General features: G+C 43.4%; 1 protein-coding gene across 9 annotated transcripts in view; it reads right to left on the reverse strand.

The window, feature by feature from the left end:
- TRIM35 (tripartite motif containing 35) overlaps positions 1 to 16,464 on the reverse strand; it is a 44,580-nt gene that overhangs the window by 24,970 nt on the left and 3,146 nt on the right. For 5 of the 9 annotated variants that reach the window (XR_010113941.1, XR_008660555.2, XM_055295792.2 and 2 more), the window contains exons 2-3: positions 6,746 to 6,841; positions 2,348 to 2,578 (exon numbers count right to left, since the gene is read on the reverse strand). Coding sequence is in view for 5 of the 9 variants with exons in the window: in XM_055295792.2 (XP_055151767.1) it covers positions 2,348 to 2,578; positions 6,746 to 6,841 (327 nt within the window). In the remaining 4 variants the exon portion in view is untranslated. Of the gene's footprint in view, positions 1 to 2,347; positions 2,579 to 6,745; positions 6,842 to 9,989; positions 10,160 to 16,464 lie in introns of those variants that run through there. The other 4 variants (XR_010113943.1, XR_010113945.1, XM_063610849.1 and 1 more) reach the window with 2 other exon arrangements.

Consider the following 16,464-nt stretch of genomic DNA (forward strand, 5'->3'; position numbering starts at 1 on the left):
CACTCGTGGTTCTGAAGCTGGGAAGTCTATGAGCATGGCACCAGCATCTGACGAGAGCCCTCATGCTGTGTCATCCCATGGCAGAAGGAAGAAGGGCAAGAGACCACACATAAGACCAAGAGCAAGAGGGGCCCAAACTCACTTTTATAACAAGCCCACTCTCTCAATAACTAACCCACTCTGCAGTAACAACATTAACCCATTCATGAGGGCTCTCATGACCCAATCATTTCTTATTAGGCTCCACCACCCAACACTGTTGCATTGGGGATTAAGTTTGTAACACATAAATTTTGGGGAACATATTTAAACCACAGCAACCACCAACTGATAAATCAATAAATAAAATGCAATATAGCCATGTGCAGCGTAACGATGTTTCAGTCAACAAGGAAACACATATATGACTATGGTCCCATGAGATTATATCACTGTATTTTTACTGTACTTTTTCTATGTTTAGATATACAAATACTTAACAGTGGGCTCCAGCTGCTTACAGTATTCAGTACAGCAACATGCTGTATAGGTTTGGAGCCTAGAAGCAAAAGGCTATTCCATATAATCTAGGTGTGTAGTAGGCTACACCATGTAGGTTTGTGTAAGCACACTCCATGACATTTGCGTAATGAAGATACTGCCTAATACATTTCTCAGAACATATCCCCATCACTAAGCAGTGCATGATTGTATATCTATGCCATGGAATATAATTTGGCCATAAAAAAGAATGAAGTACTGATAGATGCTACAACATGAATGATGTTTCAAAATATGCTGACTGAAAGAAGGCAGTCACAAAAGGTTACATGTTATATAATTCCATGCATTTGAAATGTCTAGAATAGGTAAATCTATATAGATAGTATGTAGATTAGTGGTTGCCAAGGGCTGCTAATTCTAGTAATTACCACTCTGTTAGACTCAATTTAGGTAGCAGTTTTTATGTAGGAGGAGGAACTGGGGAGTGACAGCTAAAGCAGGGCTGCTTTTGGAGGCATGAAATGTTCTAAAATTGTTGTGATGGTTGCACAACTCTGTATATACTAAAAATCACTGCGTGGTACATTTTAAATGGGTGAATTATTTAGCATGTAAATTATATCTCAATAAAGTTGTTGATAAAAAATAAAAAGGAGTCACAAACCAAAATCATCCCTGAAAGCACTCTGGGTACTGGGCAAGACAATACTCCCAATTCCCTAAACAGAATCCTCGAGACACACAGCTTTTAGATCCCACAAAATGATTTTTCTTTTTCTTTTTTTATTTTTTTCTTTTCTTCATTTTCCTTTTTAGAGACAGCTCTGAACACAGAGTGATTTCATAATCAGGGACATTTTAGAGACAAGAGACTTCATGGTTCCAGGCTTTAAGTGAGGTGGAGAACTCCTAAAGGACCCACCCAGGAGATGACACTGCCTGAACAGATAACTGTCCCTGTCGCCTCCCACCCCGCTCTACAGAGACACCCCTTCCACAGCAGTCAGCTGTTTTCCAGGTACAGGAGACACCTCACCACCCTGGCCAGTTTACAGACCAGCTTTCAAGCCCAGAAATTTCCCTGTAGGAAATTTGTAAGGACCAATGGCTCATGGGGAGGAAATAAATCAATAAAAGGAAGAAAAAATGAATAATACTGTTTTATTAAAGACAGAATGGAATCATCCTTTTCTTAAGAAGACAGAAAGCCAAGGCATTATATTTAAACAAAAAATTTAAATAATTGAATGATTTTAAAAGAATTCATTTTATTAAAAGGTAGAGACAGGAAAAAAAATGAGAGTAAGAGAGAGGGCAAGAGAAAGGAAGAAAGAAGAGACAGGAGCTGGGCACAGTGGTGCGCCAGTAGTCCAACTACCTGGGAGGCCAAGATGGAAGCATCATTTCAGGCCAGGGATTCAAGACCAGCTTGGGCAACATAGTGAGACCCCCCTCCCACCCCCACCTGACTGTTAAAAAATGAAAAAAATTAGCCGGGCATGGTGGCTTGTGCCTGTAGTCCCAGCTACTCAGGAGGCTAAGGAGAGAGGATCACTTGAGCCCATGAGTTTGAGGTTACACTGAGCTATAATCACCCATTGTACTCCAGCCTGGGTGACAGAGCAAGACCCTGTCTCTAAAAAAAAGAAGGGCGAGGAAGAAATAAGAGGGTTTCAAGGAACTCTGCCCTGATAAGTCTTTTTAGTTTCATGACACAAGCAGAGCAGGTCACTTATGAGCTCCTCCAGGCCAGTACCCAGGGAGCTCCAGGAAGATGAGGTTGGCCAGGGCTGGTGGGCTGTGGCACCCAGCTGGTCCCGGAACATCTGGCCCTGTCACTGAATCCAGACGTTGAGCTCCTTACCATGAGAAAAGAAACGTCGTCCTCCTTCATCTCCATCTGCAGCCGCTCGATCTCATGTGCCAGCACCTCCGTCTCCTCTGTGAGCTGCTTCATCTTCTCATCAGCCAGAAGTTGCTTCTGCCTTGTCTCCTCGGCCATGGCATCCAGAATAGCCTGCTCCTCCACTCTCAAGAACTCGCGAAGCTTATCAAACTCCTGCCGGATCCGGCCTTCCAGCCATGCAGCCTCCACCTACGGAAGACAGCAGGAGGGAGTCAAGGGTCAGATGTGAAGAGAACATCCATAGCCCAGCAACTTTCCCATTTTTAGCAAAGGAACTTTATGTTCAAATAAATCATGTATAGAACCCCTACAGATAAAATATCAACGTAATAGTTTATGTATAGAACCCCTACAGATAAAATATCAACATAATAGTTTATAAGCACAAATTTCTAAGTTCAGATTTCAAATGGGAAAGTCCAACAACCTAATATTAGGTTGTTTTGACAGAGTTTTTAAAAATAAAATCACAGCTTATATAGATGGCAACTGCAGTACTATAATCTCATCTACATACAATGTTCAGTTCCTTCTTTAGGTTGCACCATAACAAGGGAAGTCCTGAATCATAGAAATGAATGGCTGCAAATAGCAATGATTTTTTTTAAAGTATTTACCTTCCAATCTTAGGACTTAAACTTTGTCTGATCCAGAGGCTTTACCAAAAGAGCAGAAGGAAGTATTCATTTTAAAACAATCATTAAAATAATACACACACTCCAAATCACAACCACAAAAAGTTTTTTTTTTTTTTTTTCTTTTTGAGACTGAGTCTCGCTTTTTCACCTAGGCTGGAGTGCAGTGGTGTGATCTTGGCTCACTGCAACCTCTGCCTCCTGGGTTCAAGCAATTTTCCCTGCCTCAGCCTCCGGAGTAGATGGGACTACAGGCACCCGCCACCAAGCCCAGCTAATTTTTGTATTCTTTACTAGAGACAGGGTTTTGCCATGTTGGTCAGGCTGGTCTCGAATTCCTGACTTAAGGTGATCCACCCGCCTCAGCCTCCCAAAGTGCTGGGATTACAAGCGTGAGCCACCGTGCCCAGCCTCACAAAAAGTTTTTTAAAAGGGAAGATAAAACCATAAATGTAATTAAAGAAAAAGCAAATAAATATTTCTCAGCTTGGAATAAGAAAGACATTCCTTGGCACAGTATGAAACTGAGAAGGCTTGAAGAAAGAATGAGATAACTGAATACATAGAAAAATAAGAGGTGTGTATGGCAAGAGACTATTCATAAAGTTAAAGACAAAAATACAATTCCATGACAACTGTTAGAAAAACTATTCAAAATGTGTGCTGTGGCAATGGCAGGTTAGTAATCTCATCTTTGGACTGAAAGTTAAATATAGATGCTCCTCAACTTATGATAGGGTTACATCCCAATAAACCCATCATAAGTTCAAAAACAGTTAAGTCAAAGCAATGAATACACCTAACCTACTAAAAACATCATAGGTAGCCTACCTTAAACGTGCCCAGCACACTCACATTAGCCTACACCTGGGCAGAATCATCCAACACAAAGCCTATGTCATAATAAAGCACTGAGTGTCTCATGTAATTTATTGAATACTGTACTGAAGGGGAAAAACAGAATGGTTGTATGGGTACTCAAAGTACAGTTTCTACTGAATGCATATTGCTTTCATACCACGGTAAAGTCAAAAAATCATAAGCCAGGGACTGTTTGTATGTTTACAGCTCTGAAAATATATGAAAAGGATTCACTGAAAAAGTGAAAATGGCCAAAAAAATTGAAAATGATCCACTGAAAATGACAAACTAGGAAATATATTTGAAACATTTATGACAAAAGGCTATTATTCTTAATGTACAAAGCACTCTTACAAATCCACTAAGAGAAAAGACAAATATTCCAAGGGAAAAAAAGAATGTGAATTAGCATTCACAGAAGAAGCATACATGGCTATTATGCTTGTGAAAAGATGTACGAACTTACCAATAATCAAAGAAATGCAAATGAGGACAAACAGCATGGCTAACCTATCAGGCTGAAAAGACTGATAATGTCTGCGTTGGAGAGAGTAGAATCCAGGGTCATTCTTTTTTTTTTTTACATTTAGGTTCCAGGATACATGGCAGGACGTGCAGGTTTGTTACACACGTATATGTGTGCCATGCTGGTCTGCTGCACCTGTCAACCCATCACCTAGGTATTAAGCCCTGCATGCATTGGCTATTTATCCTGATGCTCTCCCTCTCCCCAATAATTCCTATCACACAAAAAAAATCAAGAACAGAGCATGGCAGGAAAAACCAGCAAGTGCAAGGTCAACTCCTGCCCAGTCACTGTGGGCAATGACGGCCTCACTGTAAAGGAATAAACACCAGAACTTTCACTTTTCTCATCGACCTGATTAACTGAATTTAATGGAAAAAGTATTAATCAGGCTGGAATCCTAGGGGTTTCTCATGTGACCTCATTACCCTCAGCCTCAGCAAAAAGCTCAGGACTCCTACACTCCCTGGGATGGGCAGGCAGTGCCGCCACATGGACAGACAGACACTCCCTAAGTATCCCCAACCCAGTCCTGTACAAGGCAAGCCAGTCATATGGCTTTAGCCACAAAAGGAAACCAAGTAAGAGAACAATGATAAAGCTACATGACTCCACGATGACTACTGGAAAAACAACTCAACAAACTCCAGCAACAGCAGGTTCATAATCGCTATTTGGAGTTGGAATTTCAACATGCATTTATGGCTCTGACATCGGATGACAAAATAATCCACTGAAAAAAGTGAAAACTCTCTCCCACCAGTTTGTTGGTCTATTAGACATCAGAAATGTTAATGACTTCTCTCTGTTGGGCACTTATATGCATTATCTTACCTGAACTTTTTTTTAAAAATCCTAGTAAGAGGGAATTGCCCTCTTTTTACAGAGGGGGGGATTAGCTTGGAGGGTTGAGGGATTTGCTGGGGAACTGGACTTAGATTTGGAAATAGGTCTGCTTTGCGGTTACTGCCCTGGCACCCAGTGTGTCACATAATCCTTTCTTCCACACTGCTCCACCAGCTCTGTGGCTCAGGGTAAACTCCACAGCCAGATGTTAATGAGGCTCCTTCCTGGGACTAATCCTCACCTATGGACACATGGTGGAGGGGCCTGCAGGCTCCTGAGGACAGCGCCCAGCAACCCGGACCAGGCGTGGCTCAGCTGTGGCTAAGATGAGTCTAACAGAGTGGTAATTACTAGAAGCAACCACTTGAGAAAGCCAAAGACCAGAGCCAAGATCAACAGTCAGAAACAAGGTTGCCAATCCACATGACCTGGAGGAAGAGAGGGTGCCAGGCAGAACAACCAGAACGGGGACAGAGGGAGCCCATTCATTCATTTGATTAACAGTTATTGGTCACCTACCCACTTCACTCATTCAATCAACATTTTTATTGTTCACCTATTGTGTGCCAAGAACTCCTCTAGATAACTGGCAATAGTGTGCCCTGTTTTCATTATATTTTGACAGGAGGGGATAAAAAGCAAATAGAAAACAAAAGGTAATTACAGGTAATGAAGTGTCATCAAGAAAATAAACCAGGAAAGTATGCCATTGAGTAAAGAAGAGGATGATCAGGAAAAGCTTCTTTAAGGGAACATCTGAGCTGAGATTTTAATGGCAAAGATGCTGGGCATGTGTTCTGGGGAGAAGATTTAGTTTGCTTAAGGGACAGAAAGCAGGTGAGGCAGAGAAGTAAATGAGGTTGAGGACAGGCAGGGTCAGGCGATGGCCTTGGAGGCCATGGTAAGGAATCTGGGTGGTACTGAGGGTGACTGGAAGCCACTGGCAGTTTTAAGCAGAGGAGGGGCACGGCTGGTGTTTTTTTCTAAACGATCACCCCAGTCCATGGAAAGGAGAATGCACAAGAACGAAAGCATGAGGCCCAGGCAGGAGGCCCAGTGAGAGATGATGATGACCTGCACCAGAAAGTGGAGGGTTTTACAGAAATAACATACTTCGGAGATGGGGGAATAGGACTGATGGAGTGGCTGTGGGAACTGAAAGAAAACAAGAAATTACATGAGTCCCAGATCATCATTGAACGCACAGGTGGCGGTACGATGCACGTGCCATAGTGCAGATGGTGTTGGTAGCTTTTTAAGTCACTCCTGTGGCTGCTGGCGTGACCATACCTGGGTCTTTAGAGGGGCCAAGGCAGAGAAGCCACAGTCAGCATCCAGGACGTGGCTGCACAAGACCATCAGAGGTAAGGCAGCCCACTTCTACCCAGCGGGTTATGTGAGCCCAAGCCATGGCTGACACATCTTCACTCCTCCCCCGATTGCCCTGAGTGGACCCAATCTTCCCACTCAGCCCCAACATTCGCTCACCTGATTGTGCTTGGCGATGGCCTCGTAGGAGCGCCGCATGGCCCAGAAGGCCTTGGCCTTCTCCCGCAGCGCATGCTCCATGTTCCTGCACTTGGCCTGACGTGGGAATGAGAGACAGGGAGGAAGACAGTTAAGGCTGGAGGCTGGGCAGGGAGGGCAGACACATCACATTTACAACTGGGACTCCACTTCAACACAAGTGTAACTCAACTGCATTTGCCGAACCCCATCCATGCCAAGTGCTCTGGGCACAAATGGTAAGTAGGGTCCTGATCCTGAATCAGACGTCTATGGGATAAAGGGCCCTCAGACATCCTCTAGCCCAGCCTGGTACAGACTGGGAGATGAGGCTGAGAAGAAGCGAGCTGCTCTCTCTCATGTTGGTCACAGCACAGGCCAGAAGAGTGTCCCATGTGGGCCAGGAGTGTCCCATGTGGGCCAAAAGCTGGTTCATGCTGGTTCTGAATCCCTGAGCTGTGTGGACAACTGCAGACAGTATGGTCACAGGGTCCCTTTGCAATTTCCTAAACTGAATGGGTCTGCAATCTCTAACATGAGGTGACTGACAAGGGGGGTGGAGCCAGTCATTTCCCATGGGGGGTTCAGTTACCTCCCATGAGGCCTTACCTCAACATGCCCAACATGCCCCTCCATACCCCTCCTGCATCCTGACATTCTAACACTGCTTGTATCGCATGGAATACTTTAATCAGCAGGCACAAATACTTTTTGTTTAGTAGTTTTTGTTTCTTAAATTTTAATGATTGTTTCTGATATCCTTGGACGACCTGAAGAACCACTAGAGTGTTTTAGGTTGGATTCCTGCCTCTTGTATCCTAGGCCTATCATTTTTCTCCCTGATTATCCTTTTCCATCTACATTCTCAGAAAGCTTCTCAAGTTTTTTAAGAAAAAGAATTCAAGTAATTATAAATGGTTATCATTTATTCAGCACTTACTCTGTGCTAGGGACTACACTAATTACTTGAGAAATTATGTCATTTAATCATTACTTCTCCCTAGTAGATAAGTTATATTATTGGCCCCATTTATAGATGAGAAAGTGAGGCACAGAAGGGAAATGACCAGCCCAAGGGCACACAGCTAGTATGTGGAAGGATGTGAACCTGGACAGCTGTGGAGGGAGCTGCTGAGACAGCACCCAGTGATCCCTCCCTCCTGTGAGATGAGAGTGTTTTAAGCTGCTAAATGTTGGGGTGACTGGTTATACGGCAATAAGTTATACAGATATGTCCCCCAAAGCCTCATTCTCATCTGGACCTGATTTAGATGACAAATCTGGACTTTGGGCTGATGCTGCAAAGGGATGAGATGTTTGGGGAGCTTAGGAGAGGGCCAGTGCATTTTGCATGTGGGAGGGACATGACTCCTTATGGGGCAAAGGGCAGATTCAGGCAGGCAGCCTCTAAAGTGGCCCCAATGACCCTCACCTCCCAGTACTCATGCCCTTGTGAAATCCCCTCCTCTGTGGGCTAGTGACTTGCTTCTAACCAAAAGAATGTGGCAAGTGATACTAAGTCACCTCTGAGGTTAGGTGACAAAGGCTGTGCACACCCTGCCTTGCTCTCTCTAGCTTGCTCACTGGGATGGTAGCCAGCTGCCCATGTGGTAATTTGCCCTGGGAGTGACTGCTGGGGCAAGAAACTGAGAGTGGCTTCTGACCTACAGCCAGTGAGGGACTCAGGCTCTCAGGCCAACAGCCTGTGAAGACCTGAATTCTGCCAACAACTACACATGTGAGTGTAAATGAGGATCCTGCCCTAGCTGAGCCTTCAGATGAGACCACAGCTCCGTACCTACAGCCCCTCATGAGAGACCTTGAGGCAGAGGCACCCAGAGCTAAGGAAGGCCCAATTCCTGACCCAAAGAAACTCAAAGATAATAAATGTTTGTTTTAAGGCACTAAGTTTTGGGGCAATTTGCTAGGAAATACAGAACCAGCCCATTGGTCCCACTCAGTAGCCCATTCCTTTAAGTCTTACACTACAGAAAACAAAATCGTTACTGATTTCATTTTCTGCAGTTCTGTTTTATTTTCAACTCATTTTGATCTTTTCATCTTAAGTGACAATATTTAAGATTTTTAAACGTTGTTTTCTGTAGTATATCATCTCTAATTTGCATGAGTGCCCCCATGAAACCACTGAAATGTCATTCCAATGTTTTATTTTATAGAATGAGATTTTTGATACAAAATCATGTCATAGAGTTCAAAAGGACAATATGGTGATTTGTCAAATTAGTTAACTGACAGGAGTGAAGCAGCTGTCCATATGCATTACCCAAAGGTGTGCAGGCCCCAAAACAACACAACTCAACCCCTGCCCTTCAACCCTGGCCCTTAGGAAGTTATGGGACAATAAGGATGGGAAGGGGATAGTCCCTTGATCTTCTCAAACTTTTCAATGACTTAGAGAGTTCTAGTTTCCTTCAGAAAAGACCAATCCTAAAATGGCCCTTCTCTGAGATGTCAGCTGATGAGACTAACCAACAATTATATTACTATTGCTAGCAAGCAGTTACTATTAAGCATGTACTACACACAAGGCACTAAATTATGCACTTTACAAACATTCTATTTAATTCAATTATTTAATTCGAATTCTCCCTATAAGGTTAAGCACTGTGAGTCCCATTATATAGAGGATCAAGTTAGACCCAGAGGAGGTAACTCTCTTGTACATGTCTCCTGGGGACACATGGGAACTCGTTTCTCCATAATATATTCCTAGGGATAAAACTGCTGGGCCACCAGATGTGTCTTCACTTTAGTAGGTAATGCCAAACTGTTTTCCAAAGCAGTGGTACCAATTTTTACAGCAAGAGCAATGTTAATAGAAAATGTTTATTGACCACTTCGATCTTTATTTTTAAGTACTCAGTAAAGTATTGTCCATTTTTCCAATGCATTGCCTGCCATTTTCCTAACTGGTTTGTGGGAATTTATTATATATACACAATGTATGTCCTTGATTAGTTAGAGGTGTAATGGATATTTTCTACTTCATCATTTATCTTTCTTAATTGAAATATGGCCAAATTTATTAGTCTTTTCCTTTAGGATTAGTACACTAGTTTTAAGAAACACCTCCCTACACTGAGATCACAAAAACAATCATATTTTTCCTCAAAGCTTTATAGCTTTGTATTATTATTATATAGCTCTGTATTATTTTCTCAAAGCTTTATAGCTTTCCTTTCACATTTAGGTCTGATGTGGATACCTGGAGTTTATTTTTGTACATGGTGTGACCAGGTAGCTCATTGTCTCAGCACCATTATTTAAAAAGACCATCACTGCTCACTGGTCTGCAGAGCCACCTCTGTCTTAAATCAAACACAGATCTGTTTCTTGGTTCTCTCCATCTGTTTCTCTGGCCCATCTGTTTATCCTTGTGCCGATACCACACAGCCATAATTTCTGTAGCTGTAAAAAAAAAAAAGAGGATTTCTGATAGGTTTCTCTTCAAGAATGTCTTGGCAATTTTTGGCCCTTTGAGGGTCATATAAATTTTAGAATCTGTGAAGTTGCATAAAAATAATCATGTTGAGATTTAGATTACTACAATATTGTCTCTATAGATCAATTTGGGGAAAACTGAAAGGCTTAAATACTGACCAATCCACGAACATAATATATCTCACCAGTTACTTAATGTTCTTTGATAGCTCTCAATGAAGTATATTTTTCCCTATCAGAGTTTTGCATATCTTTTGTTAATTTCTTCCTAGATATCTTATTTTTATATTATTGTAAACATATTTTTAAATTAAAAAAATCCAAAACAGGGTCCTCCTCTGTCACCCAGGCTGCAGTGCAGTGCAGTAGTAGTGCAATTATAGCTCACTGCAGCCTTCTGTGCTCAAGTGATCCTCCCACCACCTCAGCCTCCCAAGTAGCTGGGACTACAAGCATGCACCACCACACCTGGCTAATTTGTCTTAACTTTTTGTAGAGACAGGCCAGACTATGTTGTGCAAGCTGGTCTGAAACTCCTAGGCTCAAACGATCCTCCTGCCTCAGCCTCCCAAAGTGCTGGGATTACAGGTGTAAAACTCCATGCCTATATTTTGGTTTCTATTTGCTAGTGATACATAGGAATACAACTGGTTTTGCATCTTGATTTTGGATTCAGCATTCACCTAAACTTATTAATACTCATGATTTAACTGTAGAATCTTTATTTTCTACACATAGAAATCTCAGTGCAAAAATATGCAACCATATTATCTACACATGCCAGTTTTGCTTCCCTTCTTTCCAAACCTTACATCTTTTATTTATAATTCTTGGCTTACTTCACTGACAAGGCTATCCTGCACAAAACTGAATAGAGTTGGTCATAATGGGCATTCCTGTCTTTTTCTTGATCTCAATAAGAAAGCTTTCAATGTTTTGCCAGTAAATGTGATATTTGCTGTAAGTTTTTTTTGCTAGATATCCTTAATCAAACTAATAAAATTCCTTCCATTCCTAGTTTCCTGTTTTTTTAATCACAAAAAGATGGTAAATTTTATCAAATGTTTTTTCACTGAGTGAGATAATTATATTAAGCAACACAGAATTAGGTTTTGTTTTCTTATCCAGTCAGATCAACATTTTCATTTAACTGGAGCATTTAACACATAATTACCGATATATTTGCATTTAAATCTGCCACCTTGTTCTGAGCTATTTGTCTTGCTTATTCTATTTTTCTTCTTCCTTTCCTTTTTTAAAATTTACTACACGTTTTTTATTCCATTTTCCCCTTCTGTGCATCTAGTGGTTAACCTAGGAAATATGACATGTAAGAAGTGTGAATTTGAATGTATCTAAACAATATTATTTTGTTTGCTTTTGGTATTAATTTTAACCCTAAATATGCTTGGATTACAAATAGAACTACCACTCAAGGGGCCTGCCTGTAGCCCAAGGAGCACATGAATGAGCAGAGATGGGCAGTAGCAGGGGCCCACGACAGATCTGGAGCATCCCCCAGCCCAAGCTCAGGAGAGCAAACAAGCTTCGATGTTAGCATCACATTACAACATTAAAGATTTTATTTTTATTTTATTTTATTTTTTTGAGATGGATCTCACTTTTGTTGTCCAGGCTAGAGTGCAGTGGCGCAATCTCGGCTCACTGCCACCTCTCTCCCAGATTCAAGCAATTCTCTTGCCTCAGCCTCCCAAGTAGCTTGGATTACAAGTGCCTGCCACCAGGCCCAGCTAATTTTTGTATTTTTAGTAGAGACGGGGTTTCACCATGTTGGCCAGGCTGGTCTTGAACTCCTGATCTCAGGTGATCCGCCTGCCTCGGCCTCCCAAAGTGCTGGGATTACAGGCGTGAGCCACTGCGTCCGGCCTACATTAAAGATTAGTTATAAACACACACAAAATAGGTTTTTGTTCATACTAAAGGATCCAGAATGTGATCATATAGACTACATGATTTCCCAAAAATGACAAGTTGATTCCCTAAGCAACAAATTTCAATTGCATATTGAAGACCTTAAGCACTTTACAAAATCACGTTACCCACAATTTTCATTAACAGGACAGGTGCTCTGTGGTATAGCTGGAAGCAGGAAGGTAGGGGCGAGGGAAAGAATGAGTATCATTGCACAAGGTCTTCACAGCCCCTTTGCAAGGACTTACCAAAGTGCTAGAGTTGCATTTGAAACCAGCTCTGTCTGGCCCGAGCCAGGTTTTCTGTCTTGGGAGACTCGATACACACTGTTGCTCTGCCTGGTTCCCACCTGCTTCCTCCAACTAACCCAACATCATCTTGAAAACTTGGCTCTAATACCCCTCATTTCCTCCAGGAAGCCCCCGATCTTGCCAGCTCAGGTTCCATTCCAGGGCCTCACAGCACCCTGGCCACCTCTGTCTCGGCACTCACTATCCAGGGTCATAGCTTCTCTTTCCTGAGGGCAAGTCTTAACCTCCAGGTCCTCTCTACCTCGCATAGTGGTGCTCAGTACACTTCTGCAGAAGAAATGCTTGCTCTGCAAGATGAGAGACTTTGTTTTGTCCCCTGCATGTCCAAGTCCCTGCACAAAGTAGATGTTCAGTTAACCACCTGCCCAGTCAATGAGTACATAGAATGCCTGTGTTTTTTCTGCTATACTACCTTGCCTCCTGGACTGAAGGTTAGGGCTGGTTTGGAGCCTTGTCTTTGTCACTACCCACTGGTGAGTTGGTAAAAATTTCCTTCTCTCTTCGGCTATCAGGCTTCTCACCTTAAAAATGAAGGCAGAAAAGTCTCTACAGTCTCTCAAATTTCACAATTTGTTTTCAGGCAGATTGATGTAGCAGTCAAGAGTTCTGGCACCTGGCCGTCCAGGTTCAAATCCCAGCCCCTCCACCTAGTAGCAGGTGATCTTGAACATGTTCCTTCACCTCTCTGCACCTCCATTTCCTCATCTGGATAAGAGGGATAAAAAATACTACCAAGCTCAAAAGACTGCTGTGAGGACTCCACGAATCAATCCCTTAAGATGCTTACATGAGAGTGGCAGGCACATGCTGTGCATTCGGCATAGCTCTTAAGTGCCACCTACATGCCAGGTAACCTAACTCTCCTGCTGGATATGGTCCAGGTTTCTTAAATGAACAGCAAAAATGCATGGAGCTTTCTTATGCAACTCCAACTCAGTCTCCCAGATCTGTCTTTCCCCTTTGTGTTCAGACCTCGTTCCAAAGCAGGTGTCTGCCAAGAAACCCACTGCTGGAGGCCATCACACAGGAGCCTCAGTGTGCAGGGTCTAGTGCGACACCCCCCACTGCCCCCCACTCCCAATACCACTGGGCACAGGCCTGGATAAGCAAGCAACAGACAATGTCCTCTGGTGAAACCGAAGAGCTGGTAAGTCCTCACCTAAAAGCTGGGGATCAGGATGGGGGTGAGTGGTTAGGAAATGGGGAAAAGCATGGGAAGGGGGAAGACCTGGAATGTGGCTTAAGAGGTATCAAGAGTATCTTCGGGTTAGATCCAGCCAGATGGACTCTAAGATGTTGACGCCAGAAGGGGAGAGAAGGCTGGAGCTGGGACAGGGAGAGGCTGGTGGCAAAGAATGGTCATCATGCCAGTCCTGCAAGATGGATAAGACAAGAGTCTGGACAAGGCAGCTCAGCACAGGGCTGCTGTTGAAGATGCAAGCTGGAGAGTGCTGGACTGCGAAGCAGGAAACCTGAGTTCCGATCCTAGAACTTAATTTATTTATTTATGTAAGAGACAGGGTCTCACACTGTTGACCAAGCTAGAGTGCAGTGGCCCAGTCATAGCTCACTGCAGCCTCGAATGCCTGGCCTCGAGCAATCCTCCCATCTCAGCCCCTCGAGTAGCTGGGACTACAGGTATGTGCCACCACATCCGGCTAATTTTTTTCTGCTTTGGTGCAGGATCTTGAACTCCTGGCCTCAAGCAATCCTCTTGCTTCAGCCTCCCCAAGCACTGGGATTATAGGCATGAAACACACTGGCCTTGATCCACTTCTCATTACTGAGATGTAACCATTTCCTCACAAGATGTAACCATTCCGTCACAATGGAATGACGCATGGTCTGTGTCTGAGGATGTTTTCATTTAATGGTAACCTAAACCAAACCTAAGACAATCCTACCCCAAGTCACGACATAAACAGCGCTGACACATGCTTTCAGTTCAGCACCAGCATTCGTATTTTTTTCTTTTCTTTTCTTTTTTTTTTTTTTTTGAGACAGAGTCTTGCTCTGTCGTCCAGGTTGGAGGGCAGTAGCACGATCTCGGCTCACTGCAACCTCCATCTCCCGGGTTTAAGCAATTCTCCTGCCTCAGCCTCCCAAGTAGCTGGGATTACAGGCACCCGCCACCATGCCTGGTTAATTTTTGCATTTTTAGTAGAGATGGGGTTTCACCATACTGGCCAGGCTGGTCTCGAACTCCTGACCTCGTGATCTGCCCACCTCAGCCTCCCAAAGTGCTGGGATTACAGGCATGAGCCACCACGCCCAGCCACCATTCGTATTTTCTTAACAGCTTACTTGATATCAAGACATACGACTTTCATCGTCTTGTCCTGATAAGGAAAGAAGAGAAACACACATAGCAGGTAAAGAATGTGCCGGACCCAAATGAAGGCCAATCCCGTAACAAGAAAGCTCCAGAGCTCTTCAGAGAAATCTGGGTGGATTAAGTAGTCACTTGGAACAGAGTAAATGGGAGAATCAGAAGTATCTTGGCCAGGAGTAGAGATTTTGTTCCAGCAAAATAAAACTTTAGAATTAATATTTTAAGTGGAATGTTATTGATTATAGTTTTGTATTCAATCTGTTCACTTCCTTTGGTTTTATTGCTTATATGTGGCGTGAGCAAGTGCTATTTATACCAGGTTTGTGTTTGTACGCATGTAAGTAATAACATAATTTAACTCTCACTGCTGGACTATTTTTTCCTTTAAGAAGAATGCATACTTGTTCAAGTTTGAGAAACACCGCACTAGGATTTCTGAAGGTCCTTCTAAGCACTGCTCCTTGCTACAGCTCTGGTGTAAGCATGATGCCAGGCTCCCAAATCTCATCAGTCCTTCCATCATGCGCCACTGCACCTACGACAAAAATCCCAGCTCCTTAGCAGGGCCCTCTGTGTCCTGTGGGATCTTTCCTGCAGTCCCTCATCCCCACGTGAAACATCTCTCAGTCACCGCACACCCCCACGCTGTGCCCTGCCGTCGCACCCCCGCCACACACACACACTGCTCGCCGCCCCTCAATCAGCTCCTCTCAGCGAAGTCACTTCCTTGGAGACTCCTTCCCACACCCCGCCAAACAAGAGCAGCCTCTCCCTTACAATCTCCCACCACATCCTGTACTGTCCTTCTCAGGAACGTCGAGCTGAAACTATGTAATTATTAGTGAGATGATACAACCATGCCCACAAAGGCAAGGTCTAGGACTGTCCGGTCCTGTCCTGGACACGCAGTACTGGCACACAACCAGTACCTTCTGCCAGCCCTGACAGTGGTCAACAGACACTCAAACCCCTAATACACAGTCAGCTGCCCACAAGTCCAGGACCAGTGTGTGAACTGAACAAGACTCCAGGTGATCTTTAGAGCTATTTGCTCTGTGACTTTGGACAAGTTTCTTACCCTCTGTATGATTCTATCATTGTCTATAAAATGGGGATAATAGTACCTAACTGTAGCAAGCTGAATAATTATTTCCCCCAAAAGATGTCCCCATTCTAATCCCCAGAATCTTGTATGGCAAAAGGGACTGTGCGGATGATTAAATTAAGCATCTTGCTGTGGGGAGGTTATCCTGGATTACCTGGGTGGGCCCAATGTCATCACAGGGTCCTTATGAGAGGGAGGTAGTAGAACTGGTCAAAGAAGGCAAAGTGACAACAGACGCAGAATGGAATGACACACTTCAGAGATGGAAGAAGGGGCCTCTGCAAGCTGGAGAAGGCAAGGAAAGAAATTCTCCCTGGAGCCTCCAAAAGGAATGTAGCCCTGCAGACACCTCGATTTTGGGACTTCTGACCTCCAGAACCATAAGAGAACAAACTTGTGCTATTTTAAACCACCACATTTGTAGCCATGTATTACGCAGTAACAGGAAACACAGGACCTGAAAATAAGTTTTTGTGAGCATTAAATTTGTTGACGTGTGAACACTGAAAAGCATCTAGCACACAGTGAGCACTGAAATGTGTTAGCTGGGATGATTTTG

Source organism: Symphalangus syndactylus, chromosome 10 (genome assembly GCF_028878055.3).
Source record: "Symphalangus syndactylus isolate Jambi chromosome 10, NHGRI_mSymSyn1-v2.1_pri, whole genome shotgun sequence".
In the NCBI taxonomy this organism is placed as follows: Eukaryota; Metazoa; Chordata; class Mammalia; order Primates; family Hylobatidae; genus Symphalangus; species Symphalangus syndactylus.